Here is a 27,855-nt window from a genome sequence, read left to right on the forward strand (position 1 = left end):
ATTATTTACATGGAGTCTGGTGGAGATATGCTGCTCTATACACGCTAAAAGTAGTGATTATTTACATGGAGTCTGGGGCTTAGAGAGAGTGTTTGTCTAACTATCCGCTAATCAGAGATAATCGTTGCTAACCAAGCCTTCAGTGTGGATTCACGTCCGAAATAAAACCCTTCATTCTATTAAAACAGCGGTAAAAGTTTTAAACTACAACTCCTTGTTTGAACGACAGAATTCTGCTCAGGCGTAGCGTTAGCGAGCCAAGTTAAGGTTTTCTTTCGACCAACCAGTGTGTGACCTTTGACCTTTGACCAATCGGTAGCTCTGTGTGTTGACTGTGTGTCTCTGGATGTTTCCACAGAAACCGTCCAACCTGCAGGAAGAAGATCCCTCCGTACCGCAGCATCTTCCACACAAACCCCCGGTAACCACTCCTTAGTTCCAAAACATAGAAAAAAAAATGACTCAGACTAATTTAATCGATTTACTGTGTCTGTCTCAAGTTGATGCCATCTCTGTGGAGTGCTGATTTGATCTTGCAAGTCACATGACCAAATCGCGTACTGTGTTAAAATGTTATCAAATGCTGTAGTTGTTACAACCAGTTGTTACAGTTTCATTCAGAGTAAGTACCCTTGAATATTGACAACGAACACCAGGCACCGGTAACAATTTTGGTTCAGATGCGAAACCCCTGTGTGTGCATTTGTTTGTAAATAACAAGAACAAATGCAAGATACAAAAACATGATGACAATTCAAGTCATCTTAACCAGTACTTAGACATAGTCATATTTTAAAATCTCCAGTTAGCTGGAAGCACTGACCTCATGTAGGGAGTGTTAGACCTGTTTTAGTCTCTTTTTTTTTTACAGTGGCTACCGAGCTAAACAACTTACCCTGCAGTCTCTGAGCTTTAGCTGACATTAACTTCTGTCTGTATTTCAGCTTTGCCTCCAGACAACAAGAGCCAGATTGTTATTAAAGAGGAGCAGCAGGAGTGTAGCTGCAGTGTGGACCAGCAGGAACCAGAGCCCCCCCCACGCATTAAAGAGGAACAGGAGGAACTGTGGAGCAGTCAGGAGGAAGGGCCGATGTATCGTCATATCAACCAGAAGCCATTCACTCTTGTCTCTAGAGCGAGTGAATATGGTGATTACGAGGAAGGTAGGAACAACGTTAACTGGGTTTTTAGGGGGAATAAAGGGAGAAAAATCTGCAAAAGTCAAGAGCAGAAAAGTTCAAGAGAACCTGGTTTATTTTATAATAGTCTTGCATGTCCGGACCTTCCTTCACAGTGCTGCGGCGGAAAGTCTGACAAGTCAACAAAGCATTCTGAGATGGGAGAAAAACGTGCTCTGGGTTATTGGCACTTTTTTGGGTCGCCAAATACATGACCGGGGGAGGGAAATACTTATTTTCGTAACAATCAAGTATCAAAAGCTGTTGGATACTGTCCTCCTCCTCCTACTTTTTTTCAGTGTCAATTTAATCTGTTTCTCTCCCTGACCCTGGCTTTCTGCTTGAGCAGCACTGGGTGAAACCTGGAAATATTGTGAACAAATGAATAAATAATTACGCTGGTCGGACTGTTCAGCTCTGTTTTCAGACTGATACCTCCGGATCAGGCTGGTCCTCATCCTCAACACTCACCTGGCAGCAAACATTCAGTGTAAGAGTAAAATGTACTGCACCGAAACACAGAAAAATGACGTGACATACAAGTTGTTTTTATTTTTTACAGTATATGAAACGGTCTCAATTTACTACTGATAGATGGCAGCGTAGACTGCTAGTCGGGCAGCAGTAGGAGCTCTCAAACGGAGATCTCTGCATCCAACAGCAGCGTGTGTGTGTGTGTTTGTGTGTGTGTGTGGGTTTGTGTGGGTGTCAGAATGTGTTGCCACAAATATAATAATGTATGGGAGACACTGTAAGTCTATGGGCTGCTTGTGCCTTTTCTAAAGGGTGCCTACTGGCTATTTAAGTTCAGCTAGCCCAATGAAGGATTCCTGTGGCTGCACTACAGAGGGAATTGGAAAGAGACTGAGACACCATGAAGAGTCGGGATGTTCTTACAGATGGTTCTCATGTAACGCTTTTTAGAGTTCCTGTTAGTTCCTGGAGCAGCAACATAGTATGATCTTAGCCATCATCTAAGACCGGTGTCTATCATGCCAGAGGATGACTCTGATGACCTTTATGGGAACACCAGTGGACTTGGAAGGTCCTCTTAGGTAAATGTTTTCAGTGGCTGAACTAACCAGGCAGGTACCTTCCATTGCACTCGTAGTGTTGACTTTATGTAGAATCTGTTGGTGATTATCCTACATATGTTACATGCCTTTTTCCGGGTTCATTGTGCTACTTGATGTGATCTTCCACATTGGCAACAGCGCTTGTTTGTCTTTAATTCAGAATTCTAGAACTTTAGTCTCATCAAAGCATTTAAAGGTGCAGCATTGGCTAAAGAAATTATCCTTTGAATCACAGGAACTTGGTGGGAAACAAGTTGGTTGGTGGTCCCAAGCTTGCAAAATAGCAGGGGTTTGATACCTGGGGTAGGCACGGATGGCTAGCTGATTCTGCAGGAGAGACTTTTGGTCATAATGTCTAAAGGTCAGGGGTGTGAATTGAGGGAGGAGTCCACAGATAGCTGTTGAAAGTTGGGGTTGGCTTCCTGAAGCTGCCAGAGTTTGCTTCTTTAAAAGCTGCAATTTACACCACCATCTTATCACAGTCTCTTTAGAGTGAACAATCTGGGCTTCAGGAGTCAATGTGTATGTTGTTGGAAACCCTGACAGGCATCACTATACAGCACTTTCATGCTGTAGACTCTGGCTCCTTCCTGTCTCTAGCCTGACTGCATAGTGATAAACGGTAGGGACACTGCCTGGCTGAACATGCAGTGTGGAAGAAATAGGTAATACCTGTTGGGGAGAGCTTAGCTCTGCACGCTTGGAGAAGCATCGTCTCTCCCCGGCAAACTCTGCATCGTAAAAAGGTTTCAGGGGGAAGTCCACACTGTGTGGCAAATGAGTATCTGACGATGTTTTTCAAGGCCAGTTGTAAGGTGCAGGATTTGATTAAGCGGTTTAGTATTCAGGCCCCCACCCTCAGCTCCTACAGGCTGTTCCTCAACAATATGGTGAGTATTAGGTGTCCTTTGGCATTTTTCCATTACATAATAACTGCGCAACTTGCCTCGACGCTACTCTTCTTTTTTTTGTTTTCAATTATGAAAAAAGTCCCTTGTAACTGCTTATGTGTACTTTATTTAGTACCACCTCCGTCGAGGAAAAAGGTGACGTGTAAACCTGCAGACATTGGTCGGAGAGAATCGTCACTACTCACTGCTTCATCATTGCTAGCGACCATAGCGGCGGATGTGGGTCCTAAACAAACTCGCCATTTAAAAAAAAAAAAAGTTTAGCAAGCAATGTTTTTTTACTGCCTCCATCTTCTTTTGAAACTAATAGTGTTGCACGATATATCAGCTGCCAATATAGTTCATTTTTTACACATCGGTATTGTTCCGATGTGTTCTGACCCTGAACTGTGTGCTGTTACTCATTGAACAACCAGTATTTATTTCTTTAACAATCACAGTCCAGATGATAAGATAAAGTTCCACAACATTTCTTTGTATGTGTTTCCTGCAGATGTTGAGCAGCTGGTTGAAGAAGATATTCTCCCTGAGCAGCAGGATTGTAGCTCCAGTGTGGACCAGCAGGAGCCAGAGTCCCCCCCACACATTAAAGAGGAGCAGGAGGAATTGTGGAGCAGTCAGGAGGGAGAGCAGCTTCAAGGTCTGGAGGAGGCTGATATCACCAAGTTTCCATTCACTCCTGTCCCTGTGAAGAGTGAAGATGATGAAGAGGAAGCTCAGTCCTCACAGCTTCATCAGAGACAAACTCAACACATGGAAACAGAAGCTGATGAAGAGGACTGTGGAGGACCAGAACCAGCCAGGAACTCGCGTCCACATCCACTTTTACAACCAGGGACTGAAGACCAGACTGGAGACTCTTCTGATCCTGAGACTTATAACAGTGCTGATTTGAAGGAGACCAGAGAACCTCAGTCTATTTCAAACGCTCTGAAACATTATTCAATAGTTAAGAAACGATTTAGCTGCTTGGAGTGTGGCAGGAGATTTGGCCACAAACAACATCTGAAGAGACACTTGATAACTCACACAGGAGAAAAACCTTTTAGGTGCTCTCTGTGTGGTAAAGCTTTTACTGAAAGTTTTTTCCTGAATATCCACATGTCTACTCATTCTGCACAAAAACATTTTAACTGCTCTCAATGTGGTAAAGCTTTCCCTGACAGTAGAAACCTGAAGAACCACATGATGACTCACTCTGGAGAAAAACCTTTCAGCTGCTCTGTCTGTAAGAAATCTTTTACACGGAGAGGACGTTTACGGTCACACATGGCGGTCCACACAGGAGAGAAAAGAAGTCCTAAACCATTCAGCTGCTCTGACTGTGGGAACAGATTTGGCACCAAGGCCCACCTGACGAGACACATGAGAACACACACCGGAGAAAAGCCTTTTAGCTGCTCTGAGTGTGGTAAAGCTTTCTCTGATAATGGAAACCTGAAGAAACACCTGATGACTCACACAGGAGAAAAGCCTTTCAGCTGCCCTGTTTGTAAAAGAAGATTTGCCCAGCGGATTCATTTCAAAACACATAAATGTGTTGGTCAGATGGAAACAGAAGCTGATGGCGACGACTGTGGAGGACCAGAACCAGCCTGGAACTCATATCCGCTTTTACCACCAGAGACTGGAGACCTACCACCAGAGACTGGAGACCTACCACCAGAGACTGGAGACCTACCACCAGAGACTGGAGACTTACCACCAGAGACTGAAGACCAGACTGGAGACTCTTCTGAACCTGACACTGAAGACAGTGCTGATTGGAAGGAGACCAGAGAACCCCAGTCAGCTTTAAACTCTCTAAAACATGATTTAAGACGTAAGAAAACATTCAGCTGCTCTGACTGTGGTAATAGATTTGGCTGCAAGGCACATCTAAGGAGACACACGGAAATCCACAGGGAGAAACTATTCAGCTGCAGATTTTGCAACGAAAGATTCACCTGGCGCGCAGAGTTCCAAGAGCATAAATGTGTTGGTCGCCAAACTGAGGAGAACAGAGAGGCAGAGCCTCCATCAGATCCACATCCACTTTTACAACCGGAGACTTTAAACTCTGTGAAACAAGATTCAGGGTGTAAGAAAACTTTCATCTGCTCGGAGTGTGGGAGGAGATTTGGCAACAAGGGAACTCTGCGTAGACACATAATGACTCACACAGGAGAGAAACCTTTCAGCTGCTCAGTCTGTGAGAAATCTTTTACCCAGAAAGGGACTTTACAGAAACACATAATGATCCACACAGAAGAAAAATCTTACAGCTGCCCGGTCTGTAATACATCTTTTATTCAGAGAGGAAATTTACAGCAACACATGGTAGTCCACATGAGAGAAAGGATTCAGCCGCCTTGTCTGTAACAGAAGATCTGCCCGGAGTTCTGATGTCAAAGGACATAAATGTCTTGGTCCGATGCCTGATGTAGAGGATTGTGGAGGACCAGAACCAGCCAGGAACTCTCATCTACTTTTACAACCAGAGACTGAAGACCTTGTGCCTTCAAGTCCAAGCAAAACTTCTCAAGTATCAAACTAAAATGTTTATCTTCATCTAGATAGAAGACATTATATTGTGTGGTGGGGAAAAAGTAAACTCTTATTTTAAATATTTTATTAGATATAGTTTTTTTCTTGTACTGTCTGTCATATAATCAATTAAGGGTGTCATGATTTTAAAATTAAGTCATAATCTTGAATATCGAATTAAAAAAATTAAATCGTGATGCTGCCACGCCCCCCTGCCACGTCCGGTCGGCTTGTCAAGCGGAATAAAGCCCACGTGTTTAAGTGCTGCGTAAGTCAACCTCGTCTAACTTAGCTAGACCCAATCAAAAGACAGCATGGCAATCGCAGTTGCTGGAGACCCATCGACAGAACTTTTTTAGTGACATGTCTGACAGCGTGGAAGTGTTTTGGATTTCCAGCAAGTTATGTTGACGATCACGTTTTGACAAAAAAAGCAACAGTTTGCCAGCTCTGTTACATGCGTGTAGTACTATATATTTCTCTGTGTTTACCATTGCACATGAGGCTACCAGCTAGCGGATATTACTCCTGGTTTTAGCTTTATTCCGACAAAACCGCACGGTTGAATTTCAGCCTGCGTGCACCTTTGTAGCCTAAACAGAGCAGCTTAAATTGAGCTTAAGCTTAAATATTAGAGAGCAACAAGTTAGTGGACCGCTGTCCGCCAAATCACCCTTTTTGCTATCGGTCTACTCAACTGCTGTGGTGGCTCGATGGTGTTTGTCGCTGCCCGGTTTGAGAGAGTGCAGATTTGAGTTGCGCATGCGTCACATTGCGACAAGTTCCATATAAGATGCTAACGAGAGACTTCTGTAACGTCTGAAGTAGCCTCCGAGATGCTAACGAGAGACTTTTGTAACGTCTGAAGTAGCCTCCGAGATGCTAACGAGAGACTTCTGCAACGTTGTCTGTACGTCTGTAATGTCAAACCAGTTAAAATTGACCTACTTGACGAAGTTGGTTTACTGCTAGCTTAGCTACAAGCTAGCATCAAACAAAACAAAGGCTGTCATGTGAATGCCGTTTTAAGCTAACGTTAGCAACCAATCAACCATAGATAGCCATGTTTCTGAAATGATTCCCATCTTCTCTTTGTAATGAAAAAAGTTTATTTCATGGATTCCACAAATTTCAGTATGACGTTATGTCGTAAACCATTTACATCTGAGCATGCGCAGCTCAAATCTGCCCTCTCCTCCCATCGGGCAGCGACAGTGTTTTTAAAACTAAGCCTTCACGGCAGCGTTGCGACCGTCGTCTTCAACCATAACCATTGCCTAAGCTTAGCGCTGCCTGGAAGACGACGCTGAGGGCACCAAACATCAAACTCTGTGTGGCGCGAAGCGTCTGTCCTCACGATTGTTGGTGAACCGTTTTTCTTTTTACTTTATTCACAAGTTGTCTTGTTCCCAATTGACCAGTCACATGTTAGTGTTGCATCATGCTGTTAAGACATGTTTTAAACGTTTTAAATGACAGTGTGGAGTGTGGTTTCAGACAAAGGTCAAGCGTTACCTTACATACAAGTCTAGTCAAAAAATGACATAGAAACCTGTGCTTTAAAAAAAAGAATAAGTAAAAATCGAGAATTGAATTGAATCTTGAAAATTGAAAAAATAAGTAAAGCGGGGATTTGAAGAATCGTGACACTCCTGTAATCAACCGTAACCAAGAAATCAGACAAATGGACCAACCCGATATTTTATAGGGCTCACACTTTTATTCACTAAATTCTGAGTAACGTACATGTACAAGATTCACAGTTAATCGTCAATCAATATGGGAGTTTATTCAATACACACTGGGTTCATGTTTTCATTTTGTGTGTCATGTTTAAGCATCATTTATACGCAGCAGTCTCGGAGAAGAGATGTTTCTCTCTGTCAGGGAGACGGGAATCGCAGGTTCAAAGCTATGTTTAGTTTAAAAAAGGGAGATGTGAGGGAGGTAGCGGGGGAGAAGTTAGCCTAGCAACGTGTTACCTGTCAGGGAGCGGAGGGGTTTTCTCTTTGAAGCAAAGCTAAAATAGACATGTTATGATCTGTATAAAACTATAAAAACTCACGTGTGCATTGCTATGTTGCGAGGTAATATGATCAGTGACCCCCAAATGATTGAGGTCTTTTGACATGTGGAGTGTCTTCTATATCACTAATGGCGTTTTTCCGTTGACGGTACCTGCTCGACTCTGCTGCGGTGCCCCGTCCTTTTTTTCCCATTGCAGATTAGTGGGGCGGACCACGGCCAGTCGTCATAGCAGCCAACTGCCGTGACCTAACACCACACACACACACACAGAATGTCGAAGGTGTCTTTGATATTTGATTTTCAGCATGTGGCTGTTTGCCAGAAGCCAAATTTAATTTCTAAAGAAACAGGAGGCAGCAAAAAACACTGCTGGTTAAACTATTTAAACCCCGACCAATCGGCGGTCAGCAGTGATTAGAGACGATTCTCTCCGACTAATCAGCAGTCGGCAGTCCGAGTAGAGGAAGTTGACTATGTACCATGCAGTGGAAAAACGTCATAATTAGGCCCTGGTAAATTTAATTAAGTAAAGAAATATAATCATTTGATATGACCGCTGTACACCAGGCTAGTAATAATTTGAAGTAAACCATCTGTTGACTAGCATGAACATTAATAGTTATTATGTGAGTCATATGAAACTTAGATTCACTTGTTAATTCAACTGACTATTGCCGTTGGTCAGTTGACGTGTCCGAGGTAGCTCGGTTTATTAAAATGTTACAAATAAATCTGCATGGAGTGAATATAAAAAAGTCTCTGGGTCTTAATGAGGTCCTATAAATAAATTGGATAGAAAGCCCATTGGACTGTTTGCCGTTGTCATTTGATGGGTACACAAAATGGGGATTGTTGTTAGGTGTCCAGTGACAATATGCGTCAGTGTGGCCATAAACTGTCGAAGCTTGCTGGGAGGAAAGCCTCCTGACGTAATTTGGGTGACTTTTTCTTGGAGGGAATGAGGAGGAACAGCTGGACCAAGCAACAACGGGTTAGAGGACCGCTAACGTTAAACCCAGCAGCAGTGGGTTAGAGGACCGCTAACGTTAGACCCAGCAGCAGTGGGTTAGAGGACCGCTAACGTTAGACCCAGCTGCAGTGGGCAGGCATGCAACCTCCTAATCTTTCTGAGAAATTTGCTGTTTTGAAACCAAAATGTGTCACCTTTGTGATTTGTGCAGATCCAATGAGAAAGATATTTAACTTTTTATTTGAGTGGGTAGAGGAGGGAATGGTCCGGCCGCAGTTCCAAAACAAACCAAAACACTTTTTACTACTATTTCAACTGTTGCTGAAATAGTTAGCTAAAAGTAAAATCTAAACAGTTGCGATAGTTAGCTAAACGTAATGGCATAACACTTTAAATTGTTAGCTAAAAATATTGACTAAACAGTTGTATGTACTTCATTCAGTTTCTTGTGTTTCCACTTTACTTTTCTATGAAGCAGGCAAATGCAGTTGCATGACGTTTCTGATCTAATTTTCCTGACTTAACAACACATGTCCTGAGATTTTGCTTTTCCACATATGCACGTTGCAATGTCGATGCTGAAGCGATTCATCATGCAGCCCTAAAACACACATGGTCACACCCCAGTTAGCATGAAGTCCCAGTTTTCCTCAATTTGTTTCCTGTTTCCTGCAGATTATCAGCAGCTGCTGGTGGTTAAAGAAGATATTTCCCCTGAACAGCAGGAGTGTAGCTCCGGTCTGGACCAGGAGGAGCCAGAGGCCCCCCCACACATTAAAGAGGAGCAGGAGGAACTGGGGAGCAGTCAGGAGGGAGAACAGCTTCAACGGCTGGAGGAGGCTGATATCACCAAGTTCCCATTCACTCCTGTCCCTGTGAAGAGTGAAGATGATGAAGAGGAAGCTCAGTCCTCACAGCTTCATCAGAGACAAACTCAACACATGGAAACAGAAGCTGATGGAGAGGACTGTGGAGGACCAGAACCAACCAGGAACTCACATCTACTTTTACAACCAGAGACTGAAGACCAGATTGGAGACTCTTCTGATCCTGAGACTAATAACAGTGCTTTAAACTCTCTGAAACATGATTCAAGATGTAGGAAAACATTCAGCTGCTCTGAGTGCGGGAGAAGCTTTGTCCAGAAGGAAAATCTGAAGAGACACATGAAAACTCACACAGGAGAAAAAGCTTTCAGCTGCTCCATCTGTAATAAATATTTTACAGAGAGAGGAAGTGTAAAGACACACATGAGAATCCACACAGGGGAGACGCCATTTAGCTGCTCTGAGTGTGGAAAAAGATTTAACCACAACTCAAATCTGAAGAGACACTTGATGACTCACACTGGAGAGAAAGCTTTCAGGTGCTCAGTTTGTAAGAAGTCTTTTACACAGAGTGGCCATTTAAAATATCACATGAAACATCACACAGGAGAGGGACCGTCTACTTCCTGTGTTACTGACTTCATAAAGCAGCAGGATTGGAGCTCCAGTGTGGACCAGGAGCAGCCAGAGAATCTCAGCCAGGTTGGAACTCTCTGAACCACAGAAATAAAATGGATACAAAGGCCCTTTCCATTCAAATCAATGTAGAATAATGGTCAGAGTGGCAGCCATTTTTATGTGTACCATTGTCACGGTAAACAGATTTTTGCAGAGTTGCAGAGCTGAGGCTAAATTAGTCAAATTAACTTAATGCATCCACACAAAGCACACTGCTATCAGCTTGTTTTCTGTAAACAATTTGGCACGTTGGTAACGGTAAAGTGGAGCCATCCATCCATCCATCCAACTATCCAACTATCCAACTTCATCTGGTATTGAGTTGCGGGGGCAGCAGCTGCAGTAGAGGATCCCCAAACTTCCCTTTCCCAAGGTGCAGCAACCAGCGCCGACTGGGGGATACCGAGGCGTTCCCAGGCCAGGTTGGAGAAATAATCCCTCCACCTAATTGGTCTTCGCCCAAGCTAATGGTAGCCAAATAACAAGTTCTCCCTCTGGCTGGTTCTGCCGTGCTGTCATGCTGCATCGGTTACAGAGAATGAGCTGAACAGCAGTCCGCGTACCCCTTGTCACTGGGTCTAACGGTCCCTCCTTCCTATCTGCAACCCCAGGAACATCTCCCGAGCTGTTTGGTAGCTCTCCTCCAAGCAAGCTGCAACACAGTTTTCGGCCTGAGTGAGGCATATTGTCACCATGACAACTTCAAACAATTTGCCATTTTGTACCAATCAAAAGACCACCAATAGTGTATTAGTACAAACTGAACAAATGGAAACAGAAGCTGATGAAGAGGACTGTGGAGGACCAGAGCACCCAGGATCTCACATCCACTTTTACAACAAGAGACTAAAAACAGGTCTGTGGAGGGTTAGGGTGAAAACATGTTAAATGAGCAACAGTTTGTTCTTCTTTAGGCCCACATAGTTGGCTCCATCACTGAACATCTTCCCATAAGGGTCCAAGAAAACACTACTATTTACACTTCCATGCTCACAAAGTCAGCTACCACACTTTCAGTGTCTCAGTTTGTCAACCTATTGGCGAGCTACTGAAAAAAAGAAAAGCTAAATTTACTGTGTATCCAGTAAGAAGCTAGCGAGCTACCATTGGATACACAGCAAATTTAAATGGCTTACTTCTTGTTGGGTTTAGGATATCGCTCAAAGAGCTTTTTGGTACATCTAGAAAGTGCACCCGCCTACCAATGTTCAAACTACTTCAAATTTAATGTTGGGGGCTTTAAATTAGGAGGCACTAATGACCAAAAAGGAAGATATATTCCTAGAAATAAATGGACAGCTAGATAGATAGATGGATAGATAGATTTATTTGTCACGCTTGCACAGGTACACAGTGATAGGATGCTTTTTTGGAGCAAGCCTCCGGGCTGCAGCAAATTAAAGCGCCGCCACACGCTCTCCCGAAAAGGATTAATGCAGACAGCAAAATGGTATACAATACATAACAACATCACAGCATGATGCACAGGACAACACACAGTACATGTGGTCACATGTGGCTTGGGAGGGTGAAATAAGACAATCATTTTAATCCAATTTACGTTGATTCGGTAGCATTTGTCCGGATCAATGTCCGTCACTCTCTCTCATCCTCAGCATCATACGTACGTCCAGTTCATGTTGTGATTTCGACAGTTCCTCCACCGTCCCTGCCAGTCCGGCGCTCCGTCTCAGCAGCTCACCAGACTGCACCCGATGGGGTCAACCCTCCTCCGCGCTTCCACAGACCGGTCTGAGATGATACGAGACAGTTCACCGTTCTGAAATATGAAGCTTTTTTCTCAATTCCAGTACATTTTCCTCCAATTGTTCAACTAGAAGATTGCTAGAAGATTTTGGTTTGGTATAGTAATGTAAATATTTGCATGAGCCTCATATTTCTGTGGGAATAGAAGCTGTTGTTTTGTTCGTTATCAGTTCAAAGCATCATATCAATAATTGTGTGAAGTAACATTCCTTAATTGATGTTCCAATTAGTGCGAACTTCTCACATGATTGATTGATTATTTCCTAATTGTGAGCAAGAGGAATTCATCATACATCTTATCTTAATTCCTTTAACTGTCAGGGTTCTTGCATTAGTAAACATAACTATCTAACCCTAACCCTATTTCCCAGAAACATTTGTTCACACATGGCTATTTTATAACTTATTGATGATTACATCAGCCTCGGATCACAATGATTTCTTTCTGGATTTATGGAAAGCTTTCCATTTAGTTTATTAAATTTATTTTGCCAAACTGGTTCCTTTGGCTTTTAATTTTAAGTACTTCAATGGGTACTTCATTAAAACCTAACTTATTATATATATCGATCTGTAAAAATTCTGTTCATAGTAGTAGCCATCTGTATATATATATTCATAGTACATATTTACCTGTAAACTCTGTTATAGTAACAACCATCTGTATATTATGTTCATTGTACAAATCTGTAAACATTCTATTTATAGTAATGTCCACCTGTATATTACATTCAGGACATACCCAGCTGTAAATATTCTTCACAGGACAAATCTATCTGTAAATTCTGTTTATAATAGTATTCATTTCTATATTTATTCAGTACATATCCATTTCCTGCACTTATGGAACCATTGTATATCCTGCACTTACTGCTATTGCACTTCTGGTTAGACCTTGTTGCCTTGTACCTGTGTAATGACAATAAAGATGAATCTAATCTAATCTAAATACTTATAAAATAGCAAACTCAATCAAAGTGCTCTTTTTGCGAAGGAAACGTCTTGAATGGGGTCCCACAGGGGTCAATCCTTGGCCCTCTTCTTTTTCTGATAAATTACTTAGTCTCAGTCACCCAAACTGTGTTGACAAACCCTGTGAGGAATTACAAATGGTGGAATCCTGAGGTCTTTGTTTTTGTAATGCCATGTGTAAAGTGTAGATAGATGATAGAATGAGCATTTATTGTATTAAAACTTTTTTTCCAAAGTTCTGAAAATGTACTAAAGTATTTGTCTTTCTTCCAAAAATACCTTTTAATCATTAATCTTCTTTGTGTGTATTTCTGAGTCTTGAACATTTACAGACTTTTATTTTGATGCTCAGCAACTGCTCTCTTACTTCATAGACAGTTAAAGGCAAACAACAAAATTCCACTGCAAAACCAACACTCATTGTTTTCTCAGAGCTCGGAAAATGCAATAAAGTATGTACTTTTCTTCAAAAGTGTGTTTTAAACATTAATATTCCTGCATGTTTTTATTGGAAATCTAGACCACTTTCTGACTTTTATTTTGAAGTAGCAACTGATCTCCACCGGAAGCTGTGGTCCTGACTGCAGCTAACTTCCCCCTCTGACCAAGATGGCGTCTCTTAGAAAGGAGTGTTAGCAGAGGGTCTTTGTTGTGTTAGAAAGAGGTAAAATGTGTAAAGTCCAGATGCTGAGAGCGTTGGTGGAGCAGCGACTAACTGCGGCTGCTGAAGAGATATTTGGGCTGTTTGAAAGAACGATAGCAGAGTACGAGGAGGAACTTTGTCGTTCAAAAGAGGAGAACGAGCGACAACGGGAACTACTGGACGCTGTTTTCAACCCTCAGCTCCGGGTCCCCAGAGCAGGTCTGGTCCCTTCTACAAACTCAGCAGGTTTGGATCTGAATGTGTTGTTTGGTTGATTGAAGACTGTAAAGGACTGCCGGGTAGATCTGGTATTATTAATATTAATGTGTGTTGGCCAGTTCCCATCATGGCTGCAGCTGGTCTCTGCATGCGGACCAGCTTTTTTATTACTGCTCTGCATGGTGACTGGTGACGGAAAATGGCTCGGGTCTGCGTCGCTTGGCCTGGGTCTGCGTCGCTTGGCCTGGGTCTGCGTCGCTTGGCCTGGGTCTGCGTCGCTTGGTCTGGGTCTGCGTCGCTTGGCCTGGGTCTGCGTCGCTTGGCCTGGTTTTGATGCTTGTAACCCTGTTGAAATGTATTCAGTAACATAATATATACAAGTTTGAAAACATAATTTCATAGCTTTATAAATAGAATCTAAGGTTAAAAAACTTAATGGACCAGCAATGAAGTAACTTACTGTTGTTTTATCTGTTTTTCTTTTTCTTTTCTTTTTTATGTCAAGCCCTTTGAATTGCCCTGAAATGTTATAAATATGCCTTATGATTTGCATATAATAATAATAATAATAATAATACGTCTATCCTTTGTTAATCCCACTAGGGGAAATTACAATTTACACTCTGTTATTACACACACATGCTCAGGTCCTATACATGCACTAATGGAGAGATGTCAGAGTGTGTGAGTGTGTGAGTGTGTGTGTGTGTGTGTGTGTGTGTGTGTGTGTGTGTGTGTGTGTGTGTGTGTGTGGAGGGGGGGGGGCTTTGTTTGACACTTGTTTATGCTACTTTTGTACACTTATTGTCTCCTGTCTGTTGCAAACTGCAATTTCCCCACTGTGGGACAGATAAAGGTTTTCTTATCTTATGTTTTCTTATAATATGAAAATGGCAGGTGGGTTTAAGACAAATATATATTTATTGAATGAATCATATATGAACATCTGTGGCTGGGAATGGGCGAGCTGATTTAGTCAAGGCCGAAAGGCAAGAAGGCCAAATTACAGGTGTTGGCCATGTGAGTAAAACTGTCTAATTAGCTTAAATGTTGTTTTGCAGCTCAGTGAAGCACTTTAAACATTTTTTTTATTTGTAATGTTTTTAAACTTTTATATACAGTATAATTGGGCTTCAAATAAAGTATTTATCTACACCTTATTCTTGTTTGAAATCATTTATGTAATATATATGAGTGTATATTAAGCGTGATTAAAAAGGAGACCTTGAAGTTGTGGTGTTAATGGCGACGCAGGGAAAACTTTGGGTGCATCTAAATTTTGTGCTGATGCAAATAAATAAAAGAGATAAGCACACCAGTGTAACCATGGCAACAAGGTAGTCTGGAGCCCTGGTTTAGTTAATGATCGGGCTATAATAAGACCAAGTTGTAATGTAATCTCTGACAACCGGGACAATTTCCTAGTGGTTAGTGTAAACTGGGACATTTTAGCGTCCCAACGGGCTTTTGTCGAGACACGCAACTCAAGACCATGACTGTCCCGGTCAGACTGGGATGTCTGGTCACCATAAGGTAGTTGAAATGGTTAGCCGAAAGTACTGTCTCAACAGATGAATTAGTTTCTTAAAAGTAATGTCTGAACCTTTTGAAATAGGTAAAACTACTGACTAAAAACAGTTAAAATCCTAAAAGTATTGTTTAAACCGTTCAAATAGCTAAAGGTTCTGTCTAAACAGTTTAAATAGTTAGCTAACAGTAATGTCTAACTTGTAAAAGAAGAGGATGGTCTTGAGCACCAGGAATGTAGCGCCCCCCCCACACATTAAAGAGGAACAGGAGGAACTGGAGCAGTCAAGGGGTATAAGCAGCTTCAAGGGCTGGAGGAGGCTGATATCACCAAGTTCCCATTCACTCCTGTCCCTGTGAAGATGATGAAGATGAAGCTCAGTCCTCAGAGCTTCATCAATGACAAGCTCAACACATGGAAACAGAAGCTGATGGAGAGGACTGGGGAGGACCAGAACCAGCCAGATACTCGCATCTGCTTTTACAACCAGAGACTGAAGACCAGACTGGAGACTCTTCTGAACCTGAGACTGATGACAGAGCTGATTGGAAGGAGACCAGAGAACCTCAGTCAGCTTTAAACTCTCTGAAACATGATTCAAGATGTAAGAAAACATTTAGCTGCTGATAACACGGTCTAAACATTTATAGTAATGTTTAAACATACTCACTAAAAAACTAAGCAGTTGAAAAAAGTACGGTCTATCAGTTGAAGTAGTAGCTAAAAATACTGTCTAAACAAGTGAAATATTTGGCTGAAAGTACTAACTAAATAGGTGAAATAGAAGCTAAAAGTACTGTCCAAATAGTTAGCTTAATGTACCGACTAAACAGTTGAAGTTATCTAAGAGTAATAGTTGAAACAGTGAAATTATCAGCTAAAGGTACTGACTAAACCTTGAAATAACAGTAAATTAAAAGTACTAAAACATAAACTAAAAGTACTGTCTAAACAGCTGAAATAGAAGCTAACAGTACTCTGCTTGCTGTATATGTGCTTCGCTGAGCTGCCCACCAGGCAACCTCTTGGGAATAACGTCATGCAACCATGTACCGCAGTATTGTGTGCAAAGCGCCAGTCAATTTAAGTACACATCTAGTGGTCCCATGAAAAACGGACATTTTCCAGACATTTTCATGAATTCAAAACCCCACCCCCGGACGTCGCGGACAGTATGTAAAAATAAAAAAGGACATGTCTGGGCAAAAGAGGACGTTTGGTAACCCTACTCTAAACAGTTGAAATAGCTAAAAGTACTGATTGAACAGATGTCTCTGACTATTCTGTTTGCTGTGTGTTTTCACTTTACTTTTCTATGAAGCAGAAACAAGTTGTTGCATGACTTTTATGAGCTAATTTGCCTGATTTAGCAACGCATGTCCTGCTTTTGCACATAAGCACATTGCAATGTCGATGCTGAAGCGATTCCTCATGCAGTCCTTAAACACACACATGGTCACACCCCTAGTTATTATGAAGTCCCATGTTTCCTCAATTTGTTTCCTGTTTCCTGCAGATGTTGAGCAGCCGTTGGCGGTTGAAGAAGTGGTTCCCCCGGAGCAGCAGGAGTGTAGCTCCATTGTAGACCAGGAGGAGCCAGAGGCCCCCCCATACATTAAAGAGGAACAGGAGGAACTGTGGAGCAGTCAGGAGGGAGAGCAGCTTCACGGGCTGGAGGAGGCTGATATCACCAAGTTCATATTCACTCCTGTCCCTGTGAAGAATGAAGATGATGAAGAGGAAGCTCAGTCCTCACAGCTTCATAAGAGAAAAACTCAACACATGGAAACAGAAGCAGATGGAGAGGACTGGGGAGGACCAGAACCAACCAGATACTCACATATTTTACAACCAGAGACTGAAGACCTGACTGGAGACTGCTCTGAACCTGAGACTAATGACAGTGCTGATTGGAAGGAGACCAGAGAACCTCAGTCAGCTTTAAACTCTCTGGAACACGATTCAACAATTAAGAAACCATTCACCTGCTCTTTATGTGGGAGGAGATTTGTCCAGATGGAACATCTGAAGAGACATATAAGAACTCACACAGGAGAAAAACCTTTCAGCTGCTCAATATGTAATAAATATTTTACAGAGAGAGGAAGTGTAAAGACACACATGATAATCCACACAGGGGAGACGCCATTTAGCTGCTCTGAGTGTGGAAAAAGATTTAACCACAACTCAAATCTGAAGAGACACTTGAGAACTCACACAGGAGAGAAAGCTTTCAGCTGCTCAGTTTGTATGAAATCTTTTACACAGAGTGGACATTTAAAAAATCACATGAAACAACACACAGGTGAGAAACCTTTCAGCTGCTCTTTCTGTATGAAGTCTTTTACACAGAGTAGCCATTTAAAAAATCACATGAAACAACACACAGGAGAGGGACCGTCTACTTCCTGTGTAATTGACATCAGAAAGCAGCAGGAGTGGAGCTCCAGTGTGGACCAGGAGCAGCCAGAGAACCTCAGCCAGGTTGGAACTCTCTGAACTATAGAAATAAAATGGATAGAATGGCCATTTCCATTCAAATCAATGTTACATAATGGTCAGAGTGGCAGACATTTTAATGTGTAACATTGCCATGGTAACGTATGAACTTCAGTGTAAGCCGACTTCCGTTCCAGTCATTTTAATCTATGCTCTGAACGGTATAATCTTCAAACTCTGCACGCTTATCTCTAGTTAAATGTTTGACTATTGTCTAAAGACAATTAATGTAATGTATTAGTACAAAATGAACACATGGAAACAGCAGCTGATGGAGAGGACTGTGGAGGACCAGAACCAGATCTCACATCCACTTTTACAACCAGAGACTGGAGACCAGACTGGAGACTATTCTGAACCTGAGACTAATGACAGTTAGTAACCTCAGTTCAACTGAAAGTCAAATCTGAAAAAACACGTTATGGACCCTATTTTAACGATCTAAGCGCACAAAGTGCCTGGCTCAGGTGCGCTCAGGGCCTGCTAGGTTAACGGCGAAAAAGGGTCCAGGTGCATGGTTCAAAAGGGTTGCACTTGGGTTGTAATAACCCAATCGCCTCAATATCTCCCATTCTCTTTAAAAGCCAGGTGCTTTGGTACCTTGGCGCATTGTTCTAATGAAGGTGGATTTGCACCATCATATTTTTAATTTTAAAATAAATGTATGACTGGGTTGCAGAGAGCCGACCGGATTAAACGGCAGCCGCTTTCAGTGACTTTATAGTGAAAAAACGTTACAGCGTACATTGACGTTAAAATGTATACAGATTTGCTGGAGGGTCTTTTGATGGTAAATGTGAGATGTTCGAGTCACACGCGTCCAGTTAAACAAGGAAATAAAGATGGCCACGTACGTTTGACGTCAAAGTCTGCCCCATGGGACTGATCACAAAATCCTGGAAGGATTGTTTAAGGTATGTTTCTATTGTTGAGTTTGTGTTCTTTACTGTCTTTTATATAAGTCTTGACTTATTGTATTTAAAAAAAAAAGTCCATCTAGGGACTTGCATTGCAATTTAGCTTAAATGCTGTTATGTGTGGCATAATAATATGTATGTATTTGTGTATATATACTGTAAATTATGTCCAAATGTCTATATTATGTAAAAACCCATTGTGAAAGCTGTGTCGTCTGAATAAAAACGCAATATGTTTCATAAGTAGACCACATTAGACCAGAACGCCTAGACTTGTCAAATCTGGACCAAAATATCCCAGAGTGGCAAACGATTCTTAAAAACACAGTCTAAGATTTGTGAAAGCTTTATTCTATTTGTGAAAATGCAGTTAAGGGGGATTTCCCTGTTTTTGTTCTTATGTCGACCACATCACACATTAGAACAAGTGAATTCTTCCTTTAATATTTTTGTAAAGGTCTTAAATTTAATACCTAAGTCTGAGAATTTGAGTGGTTAAAACCTGCTGAAACTATTAAGACTTAATGTGTACACGTTGTCTGTTGTTGTTCTGCCATCTAGTGTCATAAACCAGGAGTGACATTCTGGGTCCCCTTCCTGTAAGGAACAGTTTTCAGACTAAAAGCCTGACTTTAGCATTGTTCCCCTTTTTAAAGTGTAAGACGATACACCAATCCTGGGGCCTTTAACAGCTTGCACACTCTTTGCACATTTGTCCAAGTGTTTTTTATCTTCTGCTGTTACAAACGTTCATTAAAGCACTATAAAACCCTCTGTTGTTTTTAAAGTATATTTCATTTTTTGCTGGCCTGTGAAGGGAAATGGTGAAACTAATTCTCTGCTTCCACGCTTTTGTTACAGTTAAAACTTTAAGAAACAGGAGAAATATTTATCTGAAATTATTGGTGAAATAGTAGTTAAAAGTACTCAACAAAGCACTGTCTAAATAGTTGAAATTGTACATTAAAGTACTGGGTAAACAGGTGAAATTGTTAAATTATTGACAAAGTTAAAATAGTTAGCTAAAAGTATTAAGTTTCTTTTTTCCTGCCGATGTTGAGCATCTGTTGGTGGTTAAAGAATTGGTTCCCCCTGAGCAGCAGGAGCCAGAGACCCCCCCACACATTAAAGAGGAGCAGGAGGAACTGTGGAGCAGTCAGGAGGGAGAGCAGCTTCAAGGTCTGGAGGAGCCTGATATCACCAAGTTCCCATTCACTCCTGTCCCTGTGAAGAGTGAAGATGATGAAGAGGAAGCTCAGTCCTCACAGCTTCATCAGAGACAGACTCAACACAGAAAAAAAGAAGCTGATTGAGAGGACTGCGGAGGACCAGAACCAGCCAGGAACTCACATCTACAACCAGAGACTGAAGACCAGACTGGAAACTCTTCTGAACCTGAGACTGATGACATTGAATAACGTACAACATAAAGTATTAACTTCCACTGCTCGCTTTAAATGCAAAGTGTACAAATGTTCGTATTTACAAATGACTCATTGAATGCTTTCATGTCAGTTAAGAACAGTGGTTCGTAAATGCATATTTAGACTATTATTCAGTCGGTCAGCTATTATCTGCCACGCCTTCTCTCGCGGTTTCTTTTTTTTTACCGATACCAAGTTTCCTTCTTTAGTATTTAGTCTCCTCTTTAGTCTTCTTTAGTATTTAGTCTCCTCTTTAGTCTTCTTTAGTATTTAGTCTCCTCTTTAGTCTTCTTTAGTATTTAGTCTCCTCTTTAGTCTTCTTTAGTCTTTAGTTTCCTTCATAGTATTTGTTTTGCTCCCTCGTATATATACAGACATAGAAAAGACATTGAAGACTCTAAAATCTGGAAAGTATAAATAATCTATGATAATTAAGTGCTGAATATAGTGCACACTGTTAATAATTACGTAACAGTGTATCCCTCAGTTATTTCCTCTAGCAAAATATACGGTCAAAACCCATTGAGGTGTCCTGAACAGAAAAGGCTGTTAGCCTGGTCAGGACCGGATATACACGCCGTATAATTATTTATGCTAGACCAGTGGCTTCATCCTTTAAAAAACGTTATTATTTAAACCCCACACATGATGCTGTCCAGCACACATTTATTTATGTAAATCTTTTGCTGCATACCCATTTGACACTGAGTAGTATTAGTAGTAGAGCACCTGGACAGTAGTATAGAGTTGGTTTACAGAAGGTTGTTTAGAGTGGTATAAATTACATTTTTGTGCCGTATTAGCAGTTACCTTATAAATATGGCTATGAAATATGAACAGTGTATGAACAGCATGTACAGATATGTACAATGTAGTAGCAGTGACATAACAGTAAGAATAAATATGGATATTCAGTATGAACCATATAGACATATGTAAACCAGTTATGAAAGAAATCAAGAAGAGAATACCGGGGCTTTTATTTTGCCAGCGCCCCCTGGCCGGAAGTGGTGCTGCTGTAGTTTCCGGGTGCTGAGCAGCGGGAGCAGTGAGGAGAGAAGCCGTTAGCTGAATCCAAATCAGGGAATCCCAAACAGCGTTTCTTAGTCAGTTCATCAGAGATGGAGCGACCCCGGAGACAGCTGGAGGAGACCAAGCTGGGGGGGGAAGGTTAGTCTGAGAGGCCGTCACAAGCTAAGCTAACGTTAGCCTGCTAGCTGCTAGCATGCTGCTAGCTCCTGGAGCTAACGGGTTTATATCAGCGTGCTAACTTTCTCCTCACAGTCCTTCAGCTCAAGAACAACATCCGCTGTCCGGGTTCAGATCTGGAAGAACAACCCAGACCCTTTACTGCAGTTAAAGTACTAATACACACTGTAAAAATACTCTTACAGTAAAAGTCCTGCAGTAAAAATGTTGTGAATTGTGATGATGTATCACCAGGAAAATGGAGTTAAAGTATTAGGCTAAAACAATCTAGAAAGAGTGAAGGATCCAACCAGCTGTGTTCAATTACGTCATCATCTCAGCTGTGTGTTAAATGGCATCATCATCTCAGGTAGAGGTTACTTTATAATAAACATAAGATTAAAAACTACTATTACTACTACTATAAATTATGTGTTTAGTGTGCAGGATATTGGATGTGTAAAGTAACTAAAGTAACTAGTAACTAAAGCTGTCGGATGAATGTAGTGGAGTAAAATGTAGGGGTGCAAGATATATCAACTAAATATCGTTATTGCTAAATATATCAAAAGTGTTGCAATAAGTATGAATAATAAATAAAAATTGCAGACCTCTATGCTTTGTAAGTAGGAAACCCTGAAAATCAGCAGTTTATCAAACACTTGTTCTCCCCAATGTAGATATTGCATTAAAGATCAGCCCCCCCTACTCAGATCAGCTGGGACTCTGTCTATAAGGAGTGCTGTAAATTTGTAAGAGACTGCAAACAGTCGTGTAAACTAGCCCCGGTGACACCAAACCTTTTGCGGAAGGTTCATTCACAGCTCATTTCCAAAGGAGAGTCACCATTGGATGCCGCTCGAATGCCTCTGGGCGCTATTGGATAGTCCTTCAACCAATCAGACCAACGATCCAGGTGACGTAGCAGCGACAGTGGCATCCACGGGTTGCTGCACTTTGAAGGCTGTCATGTTGAATGGAAACATAAAGCTGCTTGCTGTCATCGTGTGCCTCAACAGTTGTGATTGGTGCCTCAATTTGGAAAAATTGGAAATGGGCTCATGGCCCGAAATCTTAAATTTGGCTTTAAATAAACCTCGAAAAAATGCTACCTCTGCCTGGACAATGTTTTCATCTTGGAGTAAGATTCACTCCTTCGGTGCCTCAGTGGCTGTTTGGCATCAAGGCCAATACGTTGGATGATTTCATTATGAAGCTGCGTCCTTATCACAGTGAAATCAGCTAATTAGCAAAGTGTTGTTGAGACTGATTTTAATGGATGTCTGTCTGTGTTTCAGCTTTACCTCCAGACGTTCTGGTAGTGATTGTTGGTGAAAAGGAGCAGCAGGAGTGTAGCTCCAGTGTGGACCAACAGAAGCCAGAGCCCCCCCCACACATTAAAGAGGAACTGTGGAGCAGTCAGGAGGGAGAGCAGCTTCAAGGGCTGGAGGAGGCTGATATCACCAAGTTCCCATTCACTCAATGTGGGAAAATATTTGGATTCAAGGGAAGTCTAAATAGACATCTGATAACTCACACAGGAGAAAAAACGTTCAGCTGCGTCGTCTGTAAGAAATCTTTTACTCAGAGAGGACATTTACAGTCACACATGGTAGTCCACACAGGAGAGAAAAGATTCAGCTGCAGTGTTTGTAACACTGTCTGCCGTTCTAATGTCAAAACACATAAATGTGTTAACCCAATGGAAACAGAAACTGATGGAGAGGACTGTGGAGGACCAGAACCAGCCAGGAACTCAGAACCACTTTTTCAACCAGAGACTGAAGACGAGACTGGAGACTCTAATGAACCTGAGACTGATGACAGTGCTGATTGGAAGGAGACCAGAGAACCTCAGTCAGCTTTAAACTCTCTGAAACATGATTCAACATGTAAGAAAACATTTAGCTGCTCTGAGTGTGGGAGGAGATTTGGAACAAAGCAACACCTGAAGAGACACATGAAAACCCACACAGGAGAGAAGCCTTTTAGCTGCTCTGAGTGTGGTAAAGCTTTCTCTGATAGTGGAACTCTGAAGAAACACCTAATAACTCACACAGGAGAAAAACCTTTCAGCTGCCCAGTTTGTAAGAAATCTTTTACACAGAGTGGAAATTTACAAAAACACATGAGACTCCACACAGGAGAAAAACCTTTTAGCTGCTCTGAATGTGGGAGAGCTTTCACTGATAGTGGAAACCTGAAGAATCACATGATAACTCATTCTGGGGAAAAACCTTTCAGCTGCTCAATCTGTAAGAAAACTTTGACACAGAGTGGAGCATTAAAGATGCACATGAGAATCCACACAGGAGAAAAACCTTTCAGCTGCTCTTTTTGTAACAGAAGATTTGCCCAGCGGTCTAATTTCAAAAAACATAGATGTGTTGGTCAGATGGTAACAGAAGCTGATGGAGAGGACTGTGGAGGACCAGAACCAACCAAGAACTCACATCCACATTTACAACCAGAGACAGAGATGTTCACAAGTCATTTTTTGGAAGTCCAAGTCGAGTCTCAAGTCTTTGAGCTTGAGTCCAAGTCAAGTTTCAAGTCTTTGATGGGTAAGTTCAAGTCAAGTCTTAAGTCTCTGGCCATCTGATCTGTCCCTAACACTGTATTGTTAAATCTAATGAATTCAAACCATGTCCTGGAGCTACCATCCATACAGTACAGCATAAAAATCAGTTGTAGTATAACTTTTTGGGGTGTACCTAACACATCCCTCTAGTCCTCGGACCAGGTGAAATATTAACCTAAGTCTGTAACATCCTATGGATACAACTATAAATATTCAATCTTCCTGTTCTCAGCATTAGCACAACATTTTGCGATGGTTAGATTGTTACGTGTGACAGTCAGTCCAAATTACGCACAATAGGTAGTTTGAACTCAATGATGTAATGACATTTATTTTTTAGGTGTTAGTACGCTCAGTAAAACTGAGTCCAGCGCGAGGGAGATCAGACATAGAGGAGGAGAGGTTAGTGAGGCCAGCATCTCCACAGCAGGTGACTTGACACGCAGCTCATCATACATTTCCCCAATGTATGTCTGCCAATAAAATAAAATAGGAATACATGAATACATTTCAAAAGCAATAATTTCATGAAAACAGATTGTTGATGAGTCTTGAAGCCTGAATCAGAGTCAAGTATGATGTCTTTTGGGTCGAGTCGCAAGTGAAGTCTGAAGTCAGGTGTTTTGTGTGAATTAAAGGGGTTGTTCAGAATTTTGGACATAGCACCTTATTGCCTAGTTAGCCAGTGTGTATTTTTTTTTCCTCCAGTCGATCCAGTTTCAGAGTTCGCTGGTGCTAGACCAGTGCAAGTCAACAGTATCTGCTATCCTGCCATTTAAAACAGTTGTACCCACTCCACAGTACACCAAAGGCAAATATATTATAACGTCAGACTATCAATGTAAATGTCTGTTGATAGAATAATGTTCGAAAGAAAACTAGGCTTTATTTGCCTTTGGTGTACTGTGGAGTGGGTAAGACTGTTTTTATTGGCAGGCTAGCAGATACTGTTGACTTGTGCTAGCCTAGCATCAGCGAGCTCTGCTACCGGAACGACTGGATAAAAAGTGTTAAACTATCATCGCTGATAAAACTCACCCTGGCTAACTTGGAAATAAGGTCCTATTTCCAAAATTCTGAACCACCCCTTTAAGTACAACTTGAGTCCAAGTCTCAGACTCAAGTCCCTATCTCTGCCCCACGCTGATACAAAAATACATTTGCCAGTGATTATCTTGACTGCTTTTTATTACAGTCATGAAATAAATCCATGTCATAGCCATTTCAAGTTTTATGTTAAGCACTTAAGTAAAAATACTGAATCCAAAGTTCAATTTAAAAAAATCTTTAGAATTATATGCAAATTAATCGTTAGATTAATCAATGACAAAAATAATATTAGGGGACAACCATAAATGGTCTCCGGGGGACCATCACCTTATCGTGGTGGAGAGGTTTGTGTGTCCCTATGAACCTGAGGGCTGTGTTGTCTGGAGCTTTGTGCTCCTGGTAGGGTCTCCCATGGCAAAGTGGTCTCAGGTGAGGGGCCAGACAAAGAATGGTTCAAAAACCCCATGAAAGACCGAGGTAGAGAGGGAGTGACCCTGCCCGGAGGAAGCCCGGGGCCCCCGTCTGGAGCCAGGCCCAGACGGCGGGCTCGTCAGCGAGCGATCCCGAGATTCCCTTTCCCGAGAAAGAACTCGGGAAAGGGAAGTTTGGGGTCCCCTGCTGGAGCTGCTGCCCCCGCGACCCGATACCGGATAAGCGGTCGAAGATGGATGGATGGATGGAAATGGTTCTATTTTGTTGCTGGTTTAAGCAAGCTGACCTTAACAAACAATGCTACTTTGTATCAGTTTGTTAGCTTAAATTTGTAAGTTTTTATATCTATGACGATGCAAACTACCTCTCATTATGATTTGAGTTTAATTTGAGTGGTGGTCAGTAATGTGTGTGTTAAATTCTGTTTCCTGCAGATGTTCAGCAGCTGTTGGTGGTTAAAGAAGAGGTTCTCCCTGAGCAACAGGAGTGTAGCTCCAGTGTGGACCAGCAGGAGCCAGAGTCCCCCCCACACATTAAAGAGGAACAGGAGGAACTGTGGCGCAGTCAGGAGGGAGAGCAGCTTCAAGGGCTGGAGGAGGCTGATATCACCAAGTTCCCATTCACTCCTGTCTCTGTGAGGAGTGAAGGTGATGAAGAGGAAGCTCAGTCCTCACAGCTTCATCAGAGACAGACTCAACACATGCAAACAGAAGCTGATGGAGAGGACTGTGGAGGACCAGAACCAGCCAGGAACTCACATCCACTTCTACAACCAGAGACTGAAGACAGTGTTGATAGTGATTTTTGGAAGGAGACAAGACACCGTCGGTCAGAGGAGAGAAGCTGTGCTGATAAGATATCATTCAGCTGCTCTAACTGTGGGAAAACATTTGCTTGCAAGGCCGACCTGAAGACACACATGAAATGTCACACAGAAGAAAAAGCTTACAGCTGCTCAGTTTGTGAGAAATATTTTACGCAGAGTGGAAATTTACGGTCACACATGAGAATCCACACAGGTGAAAAACCTTTCAGCTGCTCTGAATGTGGTAAAGCTTTTACACAGAAACTTAGTGTACAGAGACACATGACCCACCACACAGGAGAGAGACCGTTTAGCTGCTCTGAGTGTGGGAGGAGATTTGGCCGCAAGTCATCTCTAAGGAGACACATGAGAACTCACACCGGAGAAAAATCTTTCAGCGGCTCAGTCTGTAAGAAATCCTTTACACAGAAAGGAGGTTTACAGAGACACATGATAATCCACACAGGAGAAAAACCTTTTAGCTGCTTAGTCTGTAAAAAATCTTTTAGTGAAAGACGAAGTTTAAATAGACACATGAAATCTCACCAAAACAAAAAAACCTTTAGCAGACGCTCCATAGTCATGCGGCATCTTGAAATACGTTAGCTGGTAAGGGACATAAAAAAAATATTTTTAACTTACCTTAACATCAGCGGCTGCTAATGGGTATCGTTGCATCCCGGCCCCAGCAAGATTGATTGCAATATGTGATCTCAACACTGGATGGGAGAAATTCTTACACAATGTAGCTTTAAACTCTCTGAACCAAGATTCAAGATGTAAGAAAACATTCAGCTGCTCTGAGTTTGGGAAAAGATTTGGGACAAAGCAACATCTGAATGCCAGTTTGTCAGAAATCTTTTACATAGAGAGGAAATTTACACACGAGAACTCACACAGTAGAGAAACCTTTTAGCTGTTTAGTTTCCCCTAAAACCTTTACAAATAGAGGAAGTATTACCAAACACATGGCAGTGCACATGGGAGAGAAAAGATTCAGCTGCAGTGTTTGTGGCCAAAGGTTCGCCTGGCATTCTGATGTCTTAAGACGGCCCAGTCCTACTACCACCCACAGCTCATACACCCCGCTTCCAACAACCCCAAGACTCTCTTCTTTACAGTAAACAAACTTCTTAACCCTAAGACTGCTAACCAGTCAGAAGCAGAGTATGAGGACTTGCCCTGACAGTATCTAGGTAAGGACTACTAGCCAGTCAGAAGCATTGACAGTACCTAGGTAAGGACTACTAGCCAGTCAGAAGCAGAGTATTAGGGCCTGCCCTGACAGTACCTTGGTAAGGACTACTAGCCAGTCAGGAGCAGAGTATGAGGGCCCTGACAGTACCTAGGTAAGGACTACAAACCAGTCAGAAGCAGAGTATGAGGTTCCTGAGGGTACCTAGGTAAGGACTACTAGCCAGTCAAAAGCAGAGTATTAGGGCCTGCCCTGACAGTACCTTGGTAAGGACTACTAGCCAGTCAGGAGCAGAGTATGAGGGTGTACCACGCTAGCATTTTAACGTGTGTAACATTGATGCACGTTTGTCACAGAAGTAAAGGCTGTTTTGGAGCAGTTTGTGAACGGTGTTTTTTGTTGGAGATGGTAAGTCCCTTGAGGGGGGGGGGGGGGGGGGGG

The 27,855-nt window shown here is 42.0% G+C and overlaps 2 protein-coding genes across 3 annotated transcripts; both read left to right on the forward strand.

Moving 5' to 3' along the window:
* Positions 1-698: 698 nt before the first annotated feature.
* LOC117956490 (chromo domain-containing protein cec-1-like) lies at positions 699-26,165 on the forward strand (the record flags this gene model as incomplete). The annotated part of the gene is made up of 3 exons (XM_034891588.1): positions 699-1,163; positions 9,365-9,643; positions 25,849-26,165. Coding segments are annotated over exons 1-3 (669 nt in total), but the record flags the coding sequence as incomplete, so codon positions are not given.
* Positions 13,514-17,952, forward strand: LOC117956479 (zinc finger protein 2 homolog). 2 transcript variants are annotated; one of them, XM_034891562.1, is made up of 2 exons: positions 13,514-13,822; positions 16,840-17,952. In XM_034891562.1, the coding sequence occupies exons 1-2, from the start codon at positions 13,603-13,605 to the stop codon at positions 17,820-17,822; spliced, it is 1,203 nt and encodes a 400-aa protein (XP_034747453.1). In that variant the 5' UTR covers positions 13,514-13,602; the 3' UTR covers positions 17,823-17,952. The 2 variants fall into 2 exon arrangements, with proteins under 2 accessions (XP_034747453.1, XP_034747454.1); XM_034891563.1 differs by having other exon boundaries at positions 13,514-13,795.
* Positions 26,166-27,855: the final 1,690 nt, after the last annotated feature.

The sequence above is a fragment of the Etheostoma cragini genome, chromosome 14, assembly GCF_013103735.1.
Source record: "Etheostoma cragini isolate CJK2018 chromosome 14, CSU_Ecrag_1.0, whole genome shotgun sequence".
NCBI classification, from domain to species: Eukaryota; Metazoa; Chordata; class Actinopteri; order Perciformes; family Percidae; genus Etheostoma; species Etheostoma cragini.

What these genes read in the sequence shown, in the direction of transcription:
- LOC117956479 (XM_034891562.1), top strand. Translation starts at nt 13,603, where the DNA reads ATGTGTAAAGTCCAGATGCTGAGAGCGTTGGTGGAGCAGCGACTAACT. An exon ending in CCCTTCTACAAACTCAGCAG is followed by an intron (nt 13,823 to 16,839) that starts GTTTGGATCTGA and finishes TGTTTCCTGCAG; the next exon opens with ATGTTGAGCAGCCGTTGGCG.